This window comes from Tyto alba, unplaced genomic scaffold, assembly GCF_018691265.1.
Source record: "Tyto alba isolate M040663 unplaced genomic scaffold, T.alba_DEE_v4.0 Super-Scaffold_1, whole genome shotgun sequence".
Taxonomy (NCBI): domain Eukaryota; kingdom Metazoa; phylum Chordata; class Aves; order Strigiformes; family Tytonidae; genus Tyto; species Tyto alba.
The window spans coordinates 15,710,436-15,729,577 of NW_024881261.1; the positions used below are offsets into that span (position 1 = coordinate 15,710,436).

At 40.3% G+C, this 19,142-nt stretch overlaps 1 protein-coding gene across 4 annotated transcripts in view; it reads left to right on the forward strand.

The window, feature by feature from the left end:
• Positions 1-19,142, forward strand: part of BTRC (beta-transducin repeat containing E3 ubiquitin protein ligase) — a 123,048-nt gene that overhangs the window by 84,530 nt on the left and 19,376 nt on the right. For all 4 annotated transcript variants that reach the window (XM_032994479.2, XM_032994499.2, XM_032994494.2 and 1 more), the window contains 4 exons: positions 8,483-8,714; positions 13,325-13,511; positions 17,925-18,021; positions 18,881-19,018. In XM_032994479.2, the coding sequence (XP_032850370.2) occupies positions 8,483-8,714; positions 13,325-13,511; positions 17,925-18,021; positions 18,881-19,018 (654 nt within the window). The remainder of the gene's footprint in view (positions 1-8,482; positions 8,715-13,324; positions 13,512-17,924; positions 18,022-18,880; positions 19,019-19,142) is intronic.

Consider the following 19,142-nt stretch of genomic DNA (forward strand, 5'->3'; position numbering starts at 1 on the left):
TGACCTGACACTGTGCGAGAGTCTTTCATGCCCTTTTCCTCTTACAGCTGCCTCTGTGGGGGCTGCTAACAGCAGTAGTATAGGTATCAGCCAGTGATAGCTGATGAGATGTGCTCTTCTAGATCTAGCTGTACTGGTGTAAAAGAGTACCACTCAGCCTTCGTCTGGCTGCTGCAGGTTGCTGCCCTCCAGGATCTGTCAGCAAAGCTGCAAACCTGCTTTCAGTTAAGATGAGGTGTTTTAGCTTAGACAGTTTAAATAGCAGGTCTTTGCTAACAAGCTTATTTTGACTGAAATAGGTTAGGGAGTGCTCATGTAGCCAACTCTACCAGCAGATCTAAGGAGTATGTTTGCAGTGGGAGCAAAGCATGTATGTGAATCTTGCAGTTCTTCAGAACACCACTGCATTTTTGTTTGTTGCATCTCTCCAGTATGCCTGGAAATATGTAATACTCCTGCAGCTGGGAAATGATATATGATACCCAGCATGTATATTAATGACTTCCAGTTCTGAATCACTTGCTTTTCCTTGGGCAGGTAGTTTGGTGCACTTGTGCACTCTTTGTTGTTGGTAGCAAAATATATCACCACGGGGGAAACTTGTGGAAAATAATACTGAGTAAACTGTCTTGGTAGGCTTGTGTTTTTTGATGATAAAAGCTTTACATAGATAGAACCACAGTGTTTTGAAAATCTCAGGAGTGTTATTGAGAGCAGATAACAGGTCTTTTGGGTCATTCTCACCCTCTATTTGTGTGTAGTTCCTGGTGGAATATTCTTCACTGTTCAGCCATGTTTTGAATCATTCAGGTCCACCTACCTCTTCCTGTCCACTTTTCTCTCAGAGTTAAGGGAGTACTTGGAACAGAAAGAAAATCAACAATAACACCTGTAAAGAGTAACTTCACTCAGGCAGTAGATCATGCTTGGGTGTTTTAAAAACAGAAGCAACTGTTCCAGAAAACTATGAAACTGCTGCTTAGAGCATAGCTTATGCCTTTCCCTGCCATAAATGAGCCCTTTGCTTCTACTGGCCGTTACCCAATGACTTTAGTAGACTGGTTCTCCAAGTGATAATGTGCATATTCCTTCCCTCCATTAACAGTAATAACATGTAATGGTCCCAGCAGTTCAACTCTGGTTCTGGTAGCCATACTCAGGAAGAAAGCATTTCCTTTGGTGACTTTCATGGGAAGTGATTTGTTGTTATCAGAGGATCTGCTTTGAAATCTGTGTATGGTCACTTTACAACTAATAAAAGGTGTGCTCTGAAATCCAACTCTTTAAGAGTGATGATGTCTGCCCTCCCTGCCGTATGTCTAGATATGCATTTGGTCAGGGATCGTAGTTTGGGAAAGTAACATATGCTAGTGCTGTGCTGATGCAAGCACATTTCTCATCAGTGCTTGTTATTTGCAAAGACAACTTTGGAGATAAGGGAGGAGGAGGAGAGGGACTCCCAATTCACATCCACTGCTGGCATCAGAGAAATTTTATTTTGGAGGTTTTTGCCAACACTTAAAATCTATATGGGAGACTGATATCAAAGGAAAGTTTACAGTAGGAGCTACGAGATTCCAGACAATTAAACTTTATTAGTATGTCTGAAACATTAAGTATTAGCTTAAAAGAATAGTTTTTTAATCTCCTCTCCCTGTTGCTGTTTACTGTGTAGCAGTGTGGGAGGGGAGCAGCTTCTCCAGCAACGTATTATTGCTGCTCTTTGTATAGCTGGTGTGCAAGTGCCTGTGGCTCAGTCCTGCCTCCCCAGTCCCTGGAGAGAGTCAGCATGTTGTTTCTCTGGTGTCTGAAGCTTTCTCTGGCCCTAAACCAAAACAGCCATCTCCTTTTCTTCTGTGTCTGAGGTAATAACCTTAGCTAGGTGCCCTCCAGGCTGACACCATATCATAGATACTTAGATGGTACCTCTGAAAACTGTTGGCCCCCTAGGATTTCAGAAAGTGCAGCAGGTTGGGCTGCTGTGTCCACCATAATTCCAGTGATCTTTCATCTAGATGTATCCTTTCTTACCAAGGTTTTTCTGCACTGTAATTAGAAACCAGATGTGGACAAGCAGCTAAAAGCCCCAGACAGGCAAAATGGGTAGTTCTTTAGATATCCAGAGGACTGTTCATTTCAGTCTGAGTGTGTACTTTGAATTTGGTCTTGAAAATGAATAGTAAAGATGCTGTGGTTTCTTTCATGGTGCTTTCTTTTTGACTCTCAGATATGATTGATGATCATCTACTTCTGGGTTATGTTCGTTTTTCAGAATGTTTCAGTGAGCTTTGCAGTGTGGAAACTAATTCAGTACTGAGCGAGTAAGTCCATATATGTGCTAAACCCATGGTTAACCTCACAGAGACTGTTATGTGAGATGGAGGCGGACAGAAATGGGTAGATTCTAAACTGAGCTTTTAAAATAAAAGTAAATGGAGTGAGTTGTTTAATGACCTAGCATTGTAGCCTTGCTGTCAAGTCAAACACTGGAAAAGCAGGTTCATCCTGCAAAAGAGAAAAATGAGGATCCGGCTACCCTACACGTGTCTTTCAGGTGCTATGGCTCACAAGATTCGGCTCTTTATGGTGAGACACCCCCTCATCACCCCCTAATTCTCAAAGCAAAAGAATTCTTTTAATAGGAAGCTGCCAGTAAGGAGCTGCAAAGGACTTCTTCCTTCTTTGCCTAGCCTTGGCAGTCTGGGAATCAGTTCTGCAGCATTTGGTAATTACAAGCCTAAAAAAGAAGAAGCCAGGCATAGAAATTGAACCTGTATCCTCCTAATTATGCTGTTATTGCCTTTAGGCCATGCAAACAACACCCGTTCAACAGGATTCTCAAATAACGAGCTCTGCCCTTTTTAGCATGGAGGCCTGGCATACCTTCTCAGCTCTGTTTCACCATTTTTGTTACATTGCTACATTGAAGTGGTATTGAGTGGTACTTCATCATGGGCAGTAGCAAGCAGTTTCATGGCCACACAAGTAGCTTTGGAAAAACCAACTGCGCTGAGGTTCTCTGGCTAAGAGCAGCTTTACAGGCATCAAACCGAATCATCTCACTGCCACACTGGTACTTTTTAATCCTTATGCTTTTCTCACACAACTTCTAATGTGCTCCAGAATTCCTGAGCTTTGTGCCTCTGCTGAAACTAGTTTCATGTCTGGATTCACTGTTGCGGATATTTTTAACATGGTTAATCTTGAAGAGTATTCAGGATATAGAGACAAGTGTGGCTTGCTTTCATTCCCATCTTCCCCCCCCTACACTCTGGACATACCACCTCCATGGTTCCTTTCTTTGTCATCCCATTGCTTGGGTTTTTTTCCCCAGTGTCTTTTATCTTGTGAGTAAAGTTTGAACAGTACGCAGAAAGTTAACTGCCTGGAGTCTTTTAAATATAAGTAACACGCACCCAGTAATAAGCTGTCGGTTGTTTTTTTGCTGCCTGCAAAGAAACATAAACACAGCGCTCATTTCTGGCAGGTTTTTACTGTCAGAGTTTCTCCTATTATATTTATCTTACAATTTGCCAGGGGGTGAAGTTATTAAGTTTTAGCAGCAGCCATCGATCAAGTTCACAAGTTAACACGATAAAGGCTCTGTGCCGCTCCGATCCGGGAAAATGATGATCCTCACTCGGTAATTAACTAAATGAGAAAGTTAAATCTTACTTGAGAGCTGGGAGAGATGAAAGAGAGGTGTTTGTCAGTTTCTCAGTGGAAATTAGAAGCAGTTTTCTGCAATTCCCTAAGCTGCTGCTCTGTCATATTTTACATAAGCACTGGGAAAACGTCTTGTAATTAGTGCTGTCATGGAGGATTTTTTTTGCTGAAGGATGTTGGAATAATTCATTAGATTATCAAGAAAGGCTTGTGTCCTGAAATGATTAGCACAGTGAAATTTAAACCATTAACGATAACAAGTTTAGAGCTTGCTGCAGTGCAGAGGCACCCGGGGTATGTCTGTGCCTATTTCAATCATTTCTTATAATTAAACATTATGTCCTCTTTTTTCCTCCCCTTCACTAAGACCCATCCAAAACTCCTGTTAAGGTGGCTCTGTCTAGATCAGTGACTTAACCACGACTGGTGGTACAAGCAGTTGGAGGTGAAATGCTGTGGTTGCAGATTAGCAGTAGAAGACATCTATCTCTCTGTGTCAGAGCCCGTAGTCCCAGGGAGCCTAGGAAGGCGGGGAGAAGCCCAGTATGACCTGTCAGTACTGGAATGTCAAAGGAAAGTCCCTTCCTTTTGTCTGGAGGAAGACAGAAATTTGCAGTGGTGGCCTAAGTTCTTGGTCTTTTCAGAGCTCCAGCAAGAGGATGTCTTGCAGGTTCAGAATGTCCCAAACCTTTCTGGGATCATTTAAGCTATTCTTGATATTCTAGGAGACAGTTTCTCTTTTTCTTTAAGAGATGTCTTCTTACCTTAAGAAACATATAATCTGAATTCATCCACCCTATGAAAAGTGTGTTAACAGAGTCCTCTGCAATGATGAGAGGTCATGGTGGTTTTTTTAAAAAACGTATAAAAGTTGTTACCACTCATATGGATGGGGAAACACTATACCTGTACTAGAATCAGATAAATGTGCTTGTGTTTGTTTTTTTTTTCTTTTTTTTTTTTTCTGTGCTTTAGGAGAATCCTTGGTCCCCTGTACTGAACAAAAACAAAAGTAACCTTGGTTGTCATATATGGGTTACAGCTGTGATATACCATGGCTATTTTGTTTTATATTCAGAGCAGTAGATTTATCCAGGCTTTATTTATCTGTGTTGAAATATTGCACCTTCCTGTAGTTGCAAGCCATTATTTAGATTAAAGTCCTTTCATATATTAGTCCTCTTCTACTTCACTGGGCATACAAATGTGCTTTGTGTTAAATGTAGCCATTTGGAGAAATGGTCTTGTAATTATGGCCTGCAGTGGAGCATAGTACATAGATCCCTGAGCTAGTACCAACCTGAGGCACTCAATCCCCTGGGTTTGCTGGCAGAGCTTACTAGCTCAGGCACACCATTGTAGGACACCTCTACTGTTCCTGCAGATGAGTAGTTACACCTAGAGCTGGCTGGGGCACCTCTCAGCCCTCACAGGGGGTTGTGAAAAGGGAGTCAGAAGAGCTCTATCTGTTCCGAGTTAGTAGTTTGCTCTGTTAAACTTCCTTCCAGGTGATGGACTGCCAGGGTTTATTCTTCTTTGACACTTTTGGAAGTGAAGCTTATAAAAAGCATGATCATATACAGTGTATTTGGATGGATATTTACCCTAGCAGTATGGATGGCATGTGGGACAGTTGTTTCTTTTTCAGGTGAGGCCTGCTTATTGTAGCAGGAGAGGGAAAAGGCTGTAGACAATTGTGTGTGCCTCAGGAAGTAGTTGCTGATATTGTTCTGAGGTGGTTTGTCGTGAACATGAGGCATTTGATCAGAATGGTTGAGTCATCAGGGTTTCTCAGGAAGCCAAATCAATTCTCATACTGACAGTAACCACCCTCCCCTCCAATGCTTTAATAATGCTTGATGTTTTGTTGTTGCTTTTTTAATGACAGGCCTTTTTCACTGAACACTCAGTGGATTTTCACGAATCTTGAAATTGAAATTCTGGAATTTTGTTCTAAACTGTGACTACAGGCAGTCTGGGGGAGGCATGTGAGCATGTATTGTGATTGAGTGATTTGGGAGCCCTGTGTCTACTCTGCAGAACTGGTGTGTTTGTGGTTTGCCCAGTCCTCCTGGTACCCTGCTTGCACAGACCACAGGACCTGCTGGGCACACCATGGCTATCTCTGGGCTTCTGCTCACTCCTTTTGATGGGAAATCAGAGCAGGCAAGGGTGCAAACCAGTTCTCAAGTTGACATTGTTAGAATGTGGCTAATGTACATTCATGAACCTAAATAATACAGTGTTCCCCTGTCCACTAATTTGGACATAAACATTGTAACGTGTAGTGCTTTTATTAGCAGACCCACTATATAAACCTGGAGTTTGACTTCCAGAGCTGTTACAAGTGTTGGTCAATGGACTCTTTAATTTACTCCATGTTCCCACCCAAGAGGCCTGTATTCACTTGGGATCCAGGCAGAATGGGTTGTTTTGTCCCATCTAAGCCATCTGTTTGTACACACATAAGCCATTATTTGTTTTTGCAGATGTTGCAACTTCTGTTTCATACCCCAAACCGATGTTTTAGAGGTAATTGGAGAGATGAAGTCTGCAGGGAGAAAGGTGCTCAGGAGGCAAGGAGAGGCCAGAACATGGTGCCAACCCGTGAAAGGAGTTACCTTTTTTTTGGTCTTTGCACATCAGCTGTCTACTTCGCTCCAGCTCAGCATATTAGTCAGACTTCACAGTCTCTCAAATTAAAAGGCAGAGGTATAGGTTTTTTAAAAATGCTTTGTAGAGACACCCTGTTGTGAGAGGCACAGCAAACAAAATGAGAAATGAAATGAGATGAAGCTTGTAGAATACAACATCTCTCTGCTGTCTTAATCCAGCATTTTTACAGGGGTGTCTGTTTTACAGGCAGCTTAACTGCAGCAAAAATGACCAGAATCCCCTAAGACCCATGTTCAGTGCAGTTCACTAGTAATCATTTTTTTTTTTGCCAGGCTGTTGCCTGCTGTGGACTTTGCTAGGAAAAGTCCAGCCTTTCACACCTAGGACTTCATGCCACAGTCCCTTTTTCTCTGTATAAAAAGTTGGCCCAAGAGATATTATTTCTTCCCTGCTGCCGAGTACTGGCTCTATGACTTGCTTGCAGTCAGTGCTGTCCATGGGATGGCTAAATGAAGGTGTAGCTCAGTCATAGCCCTTGTCTTGCATGATCCTACTGCACACACACAGAAATTCACAGGGAGGAGTGGGGATAAAAGTAAAGTTGAAAACACTAAACTGCAGAATTGAGCAGGGATGGTGTGATCTCCACATTCTGTGTTCTCATAGAAATTTAAGTCAAACCATAATTCAGAAATAGAAGAAACTGCTTGTTAGAAATGACAGCTAATTACTGTCCTTTTCTACCAGAGGAAAGTCTGTCCAGCTCTGCTGAAAAGAGTATTTAGGTGGATTTCTCTAGAAAATGAAATATACATGGTGATTAGTTGAGTAGATTTTCAAATTATGAGGTTTTTGGTGTTCCAAAGTCAGGATTGCTGTCAGGGTTGGGGAGGTATTGAAATACAGGAATTATTTACTCCTGAAAAATGAGAAATTCTTCCATTCGAAACCCAATTTTAGTAACTACATTTTGTGGTGTCTAAATAACCCGTTGTTTTGGCACTTGCTGAAAAAAGGCTTTTTTGTTGTTTTCTTTTCTTGTAAAATCAGTTAATCCATGCATTTATTTTCAATCATCAGATATCTTTGCAGAGAGATTTAGGTAGTTGTTTTTGCCCTTAAAGTTGATCAAGTCTCCTGGTGAGGTTGATGCCTGGAATTATCATCATAGAACAGAAATATGGCCTCCCTATATCAGTGTTTTATATATTCTGATACCTGTAATTTGTTTTTAATTATATGATAATTAATAGTGAACCTCTAAATGTGTTTTATAAATAAAAATGATGTAATAATATTGACTTATTATAATGTTGTCTGGTTTTGCAGTGAAAGAGAGAAAATCACGTTTTTGGCATTTAATAGAGACTATTTAATAAGTAAGGGAAAAAATAATTTCCTATCAAACAGCTAATCTTACTTGGACAAAGGATATCCTTGCAATGCAAAATGTGCACTTTTCTTCCAGTTAGATTGTTCAGAAAGCAGAAATTATATCTTGCTATCAAATAGCAAATTGAAATGTCAGTGTTTTGTTTTGTCCCTGAAACTCTTCTTTGAGCTGAGTCCTTCTGACAAGATATTAACAGTGCTCAGAAAGTTGGAAATCTTTTATTCTGTGAAAGAAGTATGTACCAAATATCAGGGGTTTAGCTGGCCTTGCTCTCAAGGTATAATTTTATACTCAAAAGAGTATCAATTTTTTTTTCATCCATTTCATGCATTCCCTATGAATTTTAGCAGCACTCCAATCTTTAGAGAAAAAAAAAAAAACCAAACAACAACAAAAAAAAAAAAACAAAACAAAAAAAAAAAAAACAAAAAACAACAACAAAAAACAGAATACAAATGCAGTTTTCTGTTGGCACATTGAAGTAACTGGTAACTGTAGATTAAGAATCTGAATGCATTTTACTGTCTGCAGTATAAATAAAATAGTGCTTATGTTAAATTGGCACTCAAGGTTTTCCATCTTGTATGCAGCTCTGGCATGAGCCAGTGCATTGTCCCGCAGGGGTTGCAGCTCAAGGTGGTGTGCTCTCACTGACAGCACCAAGTGGGATTCATGGTCTCAGCCAACTTTATGTATCAGCGTGCTTTTTTTTTTTTCTATTTTATTTCCCCTAAAAAAAATTATAAACCCACTTGAGCTTCTTTTCATATGTGTGATTTGGGTTGTTTCTCTCCATCCTGTTTACAGACAAAACTTGCCAATGGCACTTCCAGTATGATTGTGCCCAAGCAAAGAAAACTATCTGCAAGCTATGAGAAGGAGAAGGAACTCTGCGTCAAGTATTTTGAACAGTGGTCTGAGTCTGACCAGGTGGAGTTTGTGGAGCACCTCATCTCCCAGATGTGTCACTACCAGCATGGACATATAAACTCATACCTCAAACCCATGTTACAGCGGGACTTCATCACTGCACTGCCAGGTATTTCTGCAGGCAGAGGGAACTTGCTTATCCATCTGTGTCTTTCAGAAAACTATTCCACTCTGGCCAACCCTGATGGAGAGGTTTCTTCTAGAGTCAGTTTGCAAAATAGATGATAGCTTTAGAACGAAAAGCTCTATACCAGTATGAAATGTAGTAATATTTTGTGTTCCTACTGTCTCTCAAGGCATGATCTAATACCACCACGGTTTGACTAGGAGTAAATGATAGAGCATATATGTATTGTAAGGACAGTCATCACAAGCCACGGGCAGGTAGTTGTACTGATAATGCCCACAATGATGCATGAATAACGAAAATTTTTAAAATTAAAACTACCACTCTTTTTGGTTGCTGAGCTGAGGCTTTCCCTTTTCTTAGATTTTTTTGTCTCTCTTCCTTGTAAAATACCTTCCTGAAGCCATCACTTAGATTATGTGTTTATTGCTAATAGAGAATGGAGGACATATGATCAAGGTATGGAAATGTTCTGTTTTTCGTACCTCTGTAGTGCTTTCCATTGAAAATATTATCCCAGCTGTTCTTAGATCTGGCATTGGCTGTATCTCACAGAAGGCACACATAAAGTAGTGTACGTGTAATTTTGTACCGGCCCTGTCTTATAGATGGGAAAACTGAGGCAGTGGGAGATAAAATATATACAGCAATAGAGTTTCAGAACCACACAGAAAATTCCTGGCTCTTTGGCCTTTTTACAGACCATTAGATCATACCTCCATAGATAGATAGATAGATAGTTTAGAGTTTAGTATCCCCAAACCTTGGTTCAGGATGGACCTGATCAAGAAGTACTACAAGTGGTGTCTCTAAATAGCTAGTTGAAGAGAGTAGTTTCTTCCCAAAAGCTTGTTCTGTGAATACCTTTGGAGAACTGCTGAACTCTGACAATTTGTTCAATCCAGTCATTTGATCATTCTTCAGAGGAGATTTCTCAACATGAAATTTCAGTTCTGGGGTTAAAAGACAGAAAAAAGCATGTTTAACTGTAAATTGTACAAAGCATAAAGGCACTGCAGGAGTTTTGCAAAGTTAAATATGTGGACTCACTGGATTTTTAAGCTCATTGCGCCCAGTAATCAAATGGCTGTTGTAGCATTAAAAAAAAATAATCTTAGTTATGCTAAGTACCTGCTTTATGTTAGTTTTTAGTAGTCCAATGGCAGTAATCTTGTGTACTTAGAGCAGCATTATAACTTGTGGAGCTGTTCTCTTTCAGGAAAATAGAGAGTGTTTTGAAAGTGCATTGGTTTCCCCACTTTTAAAGTGGAAGTATACATACAGTTACATAGACAATTTTTCCAGGTCTTTCTCCACAAAAATCCATCAGAGGAAGCCAACACATCTTATTTGCACTTTCTTAATTTCATCCTACATCAAAAGCCTTTTTTTGAAAATTTTGGGCAAATTCTATAAATATTTTCAGAGGCATTCAAAATTTCCTAGCCATACCATATTTGTTAGTGGTCTTTTCACAGTTACCCAGGAAGCAGCTAATTTTACTATTTCAGAATGCAGAACAGATAGGAATCAGGCAGATCATATGTGAGTATTTGAATAGTTATAGGATCTATGTCCTTAAATAATGTATGTACATCAATTTGCATATTTGCAAAGTGCTAATGTCCTAGTGAATATGACTCTAAGGGAGAAAATTAATGGCAAGGCATTACACTGGTGCAGACTCTGCAGTCTGTGCAGGATGTCCTGAGTATAGGCAGGTTTCTGACAAGGGGAATGGGAAAGGCAAAGGTAAGAAACTGCCTAGGAAAGAGTCATGAACCTAAAGTTTTAAATTAAGTCACATAATAAAAACCCCTAAACTCTTCAAGTATTTTTTAGCTTTCTGAAATTCTCTAGTGTTCATTATTCAGTTCCATTTTTACTCCTTCATCCTTTCTCCTGCTCTCCTCCTTGATTAAATAAAAAAATAAAGTTACTTCAAAATCATGAGGCATCTTATCTCTGTCTTCCTAGCAATGTCCCAAAGAATGACCAGAATTAAAGGTAGCTTTAGATCATGAGCATGTTTTACCAATACAGAGTAAAACTGGCTCAGATTATTTTTCCAGTACTTTGAACAGAATTAAGGTTGTCTGAACAATACAGCTTAACTGTGTACTTAACAAACTTAGTTGTTTCTGAAAAATAAGGTCTCTGCTCAGCATTTCCAAGCTGTTTAACATTTTTTATGAAGAAAGTCATTGTTATAAGGGTTTCATGTGTGAAATAACTGAAACATTCTTGTTGGTGTGGAGGGCTGAAGGGCTAATCATGTTTCACATCAATTTAGCAAAAACATTTGTGAGCAGAGATTTCTCTTTTTTGAGGAAGCAGTGCTATCTTAGATACATGTCTCAGTGAGTTGTGCTGTTCCTAAGAAACAAAATGATAAAATTGAGTTTGCAGCCAGTCAAAAATACCTCTGCCCATCCACTTACCATAAATGTGAGGAAGAGAGGCCAAAACATTAGTATTCCTTCTCTGCAAAGGGTCCAAGATCAATGGCAAAGGATGACCTACAGTCATGGAAGTAGTTACAACCCTTCATTGCAGCAAGACCTAAATTGTAAGTACTGATAATCCAGAAGGGGCAAATGGGTCAGAGTCAGATCTGTGGGTGAAGATTACTGTGCTCAGTTTATGCAGTGTAGCCCTGCTTCCTTAAGCCACCGATTGTTCCCTGCATAAAATAATTTCTTGTTGTGACGCTGCTGGCATGAAGGCACCAGTATGGAGACTACACAAGCAGGCACTTGTACATGTCCAGGTGAGCCTATAAACGTCTGTGGGCCCATTGGAAGCATCACAGATGAGGAAAGCAAATATGCCATTTCCACCCAGTGGAGAGAGCTCAGAGCGGCAGGTGTCAGGGTGGGGAAGCAGGGAGACATGATGTCCATATCTGCCCTACCAAATTGCATAATTCCTGCTAATTCCAGTTTGTGTTCACTGAAACATTGTATCTCTCTTTCCACAAATTGCTGTAGAGTCAATCTAAATTTACAAACACTTTTTTTCTTTTTTTAAATAATTTTATATAGTGGCTGTATATATCTCCTCAGATTAAATACATAATAAAGGCTGCTGATGCTTTTATTTTGCAGGTTGACATCTAATTTTGCATCTATAAAGATAAGAAATGTCAGACCTCTTTCTGCACTCTCTGGTTGTGCATGGTATCATTCACGTGCTTTTTCTGTGTGTGAATGGAAGCATAAAATTCTGGGCAGAATGTCTCACCGAAAGTGTATTATAAATTTAGAATGTTTGAATGGAGTGAGAGGAGGCATGATGAATTTTCTCATTTTCATGCATTGGGAGATCATTTTGAGATTTTTTTGTTACTGAAAACAAAGGTTGGGCCTTTTGTGTTTCATGAACTCTAATCAGAATCAGCTGATTGTACCCAGTTTGGGTTTGCAGAAGTACAGACATGTGACTGTAAAAATGCACTTACTGCTTTTTCTTTCTCTGTCACTAGCAGGGCCTGGTCCTTGAATCTTGTTTTAAAAGCAAGAATAGACATATATAACCCTGTCCCAAATGTGAACCAGAGGGAAGGTGCATGTAATACCAATCTGCCATGCTTCCTTCTTGCTTGGTCTGAACGTTATGCCTGAGGGATGATGGGGTCTAAACTATAACTTTCACAAAGCCTCTGAAATTTGACCTGTGAAGTGAGATAATCTCTTGATGGTGTGTCTCACTTGTGAATTAAACAGCCACCAAGAGAAGTTGTATTTATGCGACATGCCATTTAAAAGACATTGTATTTTCCTGAAGTCTTGCTAGTGATTAAATTTGAGTGGGTAAGGGCACATTTTTACTGAATACATCCATCCAGTTAAGAAACATAGCATAACCTTCCCTGTCCCCCAGCTACACAGACGTTACGTTGGGCTGCTTGGTGCTAACCGGGCAATTGCTTTACGTTTCACTCCAGCCATGTTGAAACAAAGCCAGTCCTGGTATTCACACCAGAATATATTTGCAAGTTACACCATTTTGGTGCATATTTTTCCTCCACCCACTAAAATAAATGGAACTAGCAAACCTGCTTCACTTTCTCCTTCCCTCTTGACTTCCTTGTGCATCTGCATATCTTCCCTCCCCCATGTCTAAAGGTACCACTACCCTTCAGGGCACACATTGGGAATATATATTTTTTTCTTCATTACGTTTAAAAGCTACTGCTTTAGCAAAAACAGCTTTTGAGCCGTTGGAACATGAGAACAGCTGTAGCAGTGAGATGAGAAATGGTCCTAATATAGAGAGATTTTGGGGGCTGCGTCGCTGAGTTGGAAATGCCATCCATAGAATATCCCCCTAGTGCTAAAACCCATCGAAATAGATTGGAATGACTTCTTGGATTCTTTATTATTTTTAATGACTTGTTGTGTTATATCCAAAGGAAGTTGGAGAACACTGTTCACTCCTGAACTTAACCGCAAATGCTCTTCTGTGCATTTGGTCCAGCTCTGTGTGCAGAAGAGGAGACGGAAAGAGAGGGTATCTTTGTGCTATCAAAGGGAGTTGTTTTAAACTCCATTGTCTCCCCAACAAATAATTTTTTTTTTTTTCTCCCCCAGCTCGGGGATTGGATCACATTGCTGAGAACATTCTGTCATACCTGGATGCCAAATCATTGTGCGCTGCTGAGCTGGTGTGCAAGGAGTGGTACCGGGTGACGTCAGATGGCATGCTGTGGAAGAAGCTCATCGAGAGAATGGTCAGGACAGACTCCCTGTGGAGGGGCTTATCAGAGAGGAGAGGATGGTGAGGAAACTGCATCTTCACCTCTTTTGCCCCCATTTAGGACAGTAGGTGCCATGTGTTTCAAACCATGTTTGAAGAGGGTTATGTAGCACCCCGAAACATCGTGTTGGTTCCAAACCTGACCGTTGCTTAAATCAAAATTTGGAGATGGGGGAGTTAGGGTATGATTTGGCTATGCAGGCAATGTGGGGGATTTTTCCTCACCTTCTTCATCTGATCATGCTCTTATCCCACTGTGACAAGTGAGATATACAGACTGAGATTTTTACGCCCAGCTGTCATTTTGTTCAAATTAAGAAGCTCTGTATGCCCCAGGGGAACACTAAACTAGTCAGCAGTTCAGAGCAGAAGAGCTTTTTTAGGGGTGGCAGTGGGGCAGCATGTGCTATGAATTAGTTGTTTCCTGATAGGTCTGTTTGTTTTCCTCAGCAGATTTTCACTATTAGATATCTGTTTAATTTTCAAACTGGAAGCTGAGGGTAGGTACCACAGAGAATAGGGGACTTTAGAAATGCAGATAGATTAGTTAATAATCATCTGGAATAGCCTTACTACAATGTGGGTCTCACTCAAGTTTGAAGCTGCTCTGTTAACATTTCATTAGAACTTTCCCTCTCAGGGGTATGTCCTTTAATACATAATTTTCTTTTCCAAGGGTGTCCCTAGGATGTTGGCAGAAAGGAAGCTGGGTATGAATATTTCATAAACAAGATAAAAGTGACAGCTCAGGCATTTTTGTTGCTATTAAAAAGAAAAAGATACAGAGTTGCAAACAAAGACTCCTGTTTTATGGTTAATTTTGTTACACTGTTTGTCTCAGGAAGTAAAGGCGAGTAAATCAGGATTATGAAACATCCTTTAAAAATAAATACTATTTGATCTTCTTCCAATAGTATAATGTTTATAAAGAGTGTAAAATAAACACAAGCATGACAGTGGTAACTTTTGCATTCCTTTTAGTGCCTTGTTCTCTCCAGGACTTCTATTTTTGTTCTGTATTGTTGATGTCACAGTACATCCAAAGAGGACCTTAAGAGGTTATTTAGTCCCCCCTGTTCCGCAGAGGCAGAGACAGGTTTCTCTTCAGTCATCCCAGATGTTTGTCTAACTTATTCTTAAAAATCTTCACTGATGAATATTCCCCAGGCCAACGAATTGAACTGTGTTTCACTAACTTTAATGTTAGAAAGATTTTCCTAAAATCTAGTCTGTATGCCTAGCTACGGTTTGGCATGTTGTATTTATCCTACACAGAGGGCGGTTTCTCATTCTCCTCCTTACAGTAATCTTTTCCATTTTGTAAGATGATCATGTTTCCTGCAGTTTGAATGTACTAACTAACCATAATCCTGTGTTGTCTTGTCCTCTTGTCATTCTTGATTTTTCCCCAATTACTCTACTCCATTCTTGGAGGATGGTGTGATCATCTGGGTGTCTTACTTCTGCCAAGGCATCACCAGAGTTTGGTAGTGTGAGAAGCATTGCTTTGCGTGCTGTGTGGAGGATACTCCCATTTTATGCTTTCCAGTAGAATGTGTGGGTTTTTTTCTTTTTACTGTGGTCTAATACTGTTATAAAATGAATTACCCTTTCTGTGGAAGTTTTACTTAGCCATTATTCCTCATCTTGCATGCTTATGTTGTTACTTGGTGGTGGACTTGGCACTTGCCCTTATTGAATTAAATTCTATTTATCGTTTGGTATTTCTAGATACTGTCAGGAGCCTTATGAGTTTAGTTTTGTCCTCCAAAGTGCTTGTAGCTTCTTCCAGCTTTAGTATCATTGGCCAGGTAATAAATGCACTCCCTGTTCCATTCTTTGTCATTAATGAAAATGCTCAATGACACATCTAGGACAAGATCCCAGTTGCCATCCTGTTTAACAGTTCACCATTGGTAAACTGTGCTTTCCAGTCATTTGTGTGTCCACCCTTGAGCTCTTCCAGGATCATACTTCTGCTAAGTCACAAGAATAGACCATGAGGAGAAATTAGGTCAGTTTGACATGGTGTGTTCTGGATTGATCAGTGTTGCCTGTTGCTTGTCACCTTGTTATCTTCTAGGTGCTTATCTGACTCTGTGCTCTAGAACTGCTAGGTTGTCAAAAGTTGAGTTGGACGGTCCACCATTTCCTTGGTGGAACTTCTTCCCTTTTCTAAAAACGCAAGAGCTACATCTGTCTTTTTCCTGTTCCGTGGAACCTATTCTCTACATCTTGTCAGAGATCATAGCTGATAGTTCTCAAGTTATTCCCTCCAGATTTTAGAAATAACATTAGCAGCAGGTACTAGTCATACGTATGGGTGACATTTTTAAAAAACAGTTGCAAAATCCTGCTTCTCATCTCAAAGTACAGTCACACCATGTTAGTGCACCTCTTCTTCAGGTTTACACTGTGCCCTGGAGGTTGCTTTGGTACAACAGGAACAAGTTGTGCCCTGTCTTTCAGATTGCCCTCTGATTTGCTCTTGAAGGTAGAACTGCAGGCATGGTAGGGTGGTTAAGAGGCAGACAAGAAATATCCAGTGTAATTACCTCACTGCCATATAGAGCTTTATAGCTTGTAATCAATGCTAACGCTGTGCATGGGACAAGGAGGTGACTAACTGGATAGTTCAGAATTCCAGGTGACTGGTGTTATTTGCTTACAGCTCCTCACTTTGCACATGGGCTGCCTGATTTCAGCATTTGCAGCTCATGGTTTACAACAGCAGCACCCAGTTCTGCAGCGCAGTACCCTTCACTGACAGCTTGTCTGGGAGTAGTAAGGGTTACACAGATTTGGAGAAATATAAAACAGAAGCCCAAAATCTGGGCACGATTGTGTTCATCTGAATACTTGATTGAATTGGCCAGTCATCAAAACCTGCAAACAATAATTCCTTTTATCCCAGGGCCACAGCACAATGGCCACTGGGATGCTGTGGGAATTCCAAGCAGTCCTTTAGCTGAACTGTAAACAACTGACTCTACATGCAGCAAGACAGCGCTTATAGGTAGCAACAAGAACTTTGTATTAGATCAGCTAGTAAAGCAGGAACGATAGGCAGGTTTTCAGAGACATAGGCTTGTATACAGCTGTTGTAGACCCACCCCAAGTATTCCAAGATATGTCCTGGGTATTCTGTGTACCTCTAAATCATTTTTCGTCTCCCTGGCCCAGTAATTTTAATTTTATTGTATGCACTTCTAGACTGGATCACAGTAAATAGATAGTCATCTAGTTAGTGGTTTGCCTGCATCCATGTGTCTTTTCTTCACCTGTGTTTGTCCCCATATGAGTGTCTGCTGGTCACTGTATTTGAAGACTCAGATGATTGTTCTGTCCAAAATGCAAATCACCTTTCTCTCAAGTTGTACTTAAAGTACTTTAAATAAAGAATTATCAGAAAGCCTTTTCTTGAGCAATCATTATTTTGTTTGTTCAGTTCTACAGTTTACTACTGCTGTATAACCTAAAAATTTCAGTTCATGATTGTGATTTCCCTAGTTCATGTACATCAGGGCAGCTAATGTACAGTCTCTCAAATGAGTCTCAGGGCATACTGTATGGAAAGGACAAGAAGGAAATACGCAAGGAAGTATTGAACAATTAATTATGCCATAATGGAGCAAGGGAGGGAGAAGTGGAGAGCTAGCCCAGTGTAAACTCTGTGCCTCTGATGCCAGGATTACACTCGGAGGCATTTGTGCCTCTCTCCATTTTGTGAGGCATGTTGCCAGGCAGAACAGCAGTTAGTACGCCCATGGTGGGGTTTACTAGCTTCCACACCGTGTTTGGTGGCTTCTTAACTTCAGGATGAGGAATTAAAGTTTTTTACACAGCAGGTAGTGATTGCCGTTTACGGATTTTTTTTGTAGCAAAAATCTAGCTTGGGATATGAGTATTCCAAATCAGTGTTGAAATGAGGGAGGCACCACAGATGAAGTGTTGCTTACCAAAATATAGTAGTAGCAGTAAAATGCCCATGTACCAAAACTGATGCTGTTCCTGCTAATGCAGATAAAAGATAACCTTGAATGCATAGTGAGTTTGAGGGTTCTTTGGCTGCTTTCATTTTCTTTATACACTTTATTTTAAAGGTGACCTCTGATATGAGTATGTTTCTTGCAGGCATGAGCCATTCTCACCTCTTGCTGAGCTGAATGGGCTCATGTCCATCGTAGATATTTCCTTTCCCTGAGTGACCAGGCACAGATATTTCATGAGTTTTTCAGTGTCAAAATGCAACCCTGACATGTTGCAGAACAATCAAAGAAGGAACCACCCCATCTTACTGAGTAAATTAAGTTTGAATATGAACCTGTCTGTGCTTTCCAACAGTGGTTACCCATTTGTAAAATGCTAGGATGACCTTTCTCCAAAATGCTAAAACATGATTTGTGTTCAATGGGAGTGTTGTTTGTCTTCCAGGGGACAATATCTATTTAAAAATAAACCTCCTGATGGGACTGCACCACCCAACTCCTTCTACAGAGCACTTTATCCCAAAATTATACAGGACATAGAGGTAAGAAGCAGCTTACAGATGTGCTGGTGTTTGGTGGTTGTTTTTTTAAATCTCCCTGATTTACCCATGACACTGAAATTCTGAGAATATTTCATTCTCATTAAATATTTCATTAAATCCTATGTGTCTGTGCTTGTCTGGAGTTTGTAGATCTGGGATAGTTATGTAAGGTCGCATGCTTCGCTGCTCCTTTAGACAGAGGATGAGTTGGTTTGTTCAGTGAGCTGTTTGCAGATGGAGTCTCTACACCTTGCATGTCAGATGTCACAGCAGCACCGAAACATCTGGATTTTCTCTGTTTCACAGTACTTTACCCAGTGCAGATGAGACCTAATAAGATGTTACAGGGAGATATCAGAAAGTGCATTGCTAAAGGCATCCTAAGACCCAGGGAAACAGGAAGCAACTGAGCATGATTGTGTTGTACCTAGTGTGAGTGAAATGCCATGTTCTGGTAGTTTCCTAATGGCAAAAGTGATGCTCAGGCACTGTTGTGACAAGTTTGTACAAGCACTTAGCTGGAGCTCTACTGAGACTTTCTCTTCAGTTTATTTGTTGGGTCACGGGGGGTTAAAGGTTGGAGACAGAAAAAAGCTTTTAAGTCACTTCTCCCTCCCCATTCCAGGTAACACAGACGAGTTTGGCCACAATATGTTTTCCAGGCTTTTGTCCATTTAATTGGTTTTATTGGTTTTATTATGTGTGTTACTTCTAGAAAGCAGTTATGTCATTGTATGGGCCTGATTGCAAGAAAAAGTGTGAAGAAAAGTATCTGCCATCTTCTTAAACAAACAAAAAAAAGGGGAGCTATTTCTGTGCTTTATTTTGACTTCTGTCTTGTGTCCTGTCTCACCTCAAGACAATAGAGTCAAACTGGCGGTGTGGAAGGCACAGTTTACAGAGGATCCACTGCCGAAGCGAGACAAGCAAAGGAGTTTATTGTTTACAGTATGATGATCAGAAGATAGTAAGTGGCCTACGAGACAATACTATTAAGGTGAGAATGCTCCAAAAGGGCATACTAATGGCGTGCAGTGTCTATGCCATAAATAAAAGTGTCCTAATTTCAGTAACACCTACTCAGTCTCTTCTTAGTAACCTAGCCTTCTCCTTCCCCCACT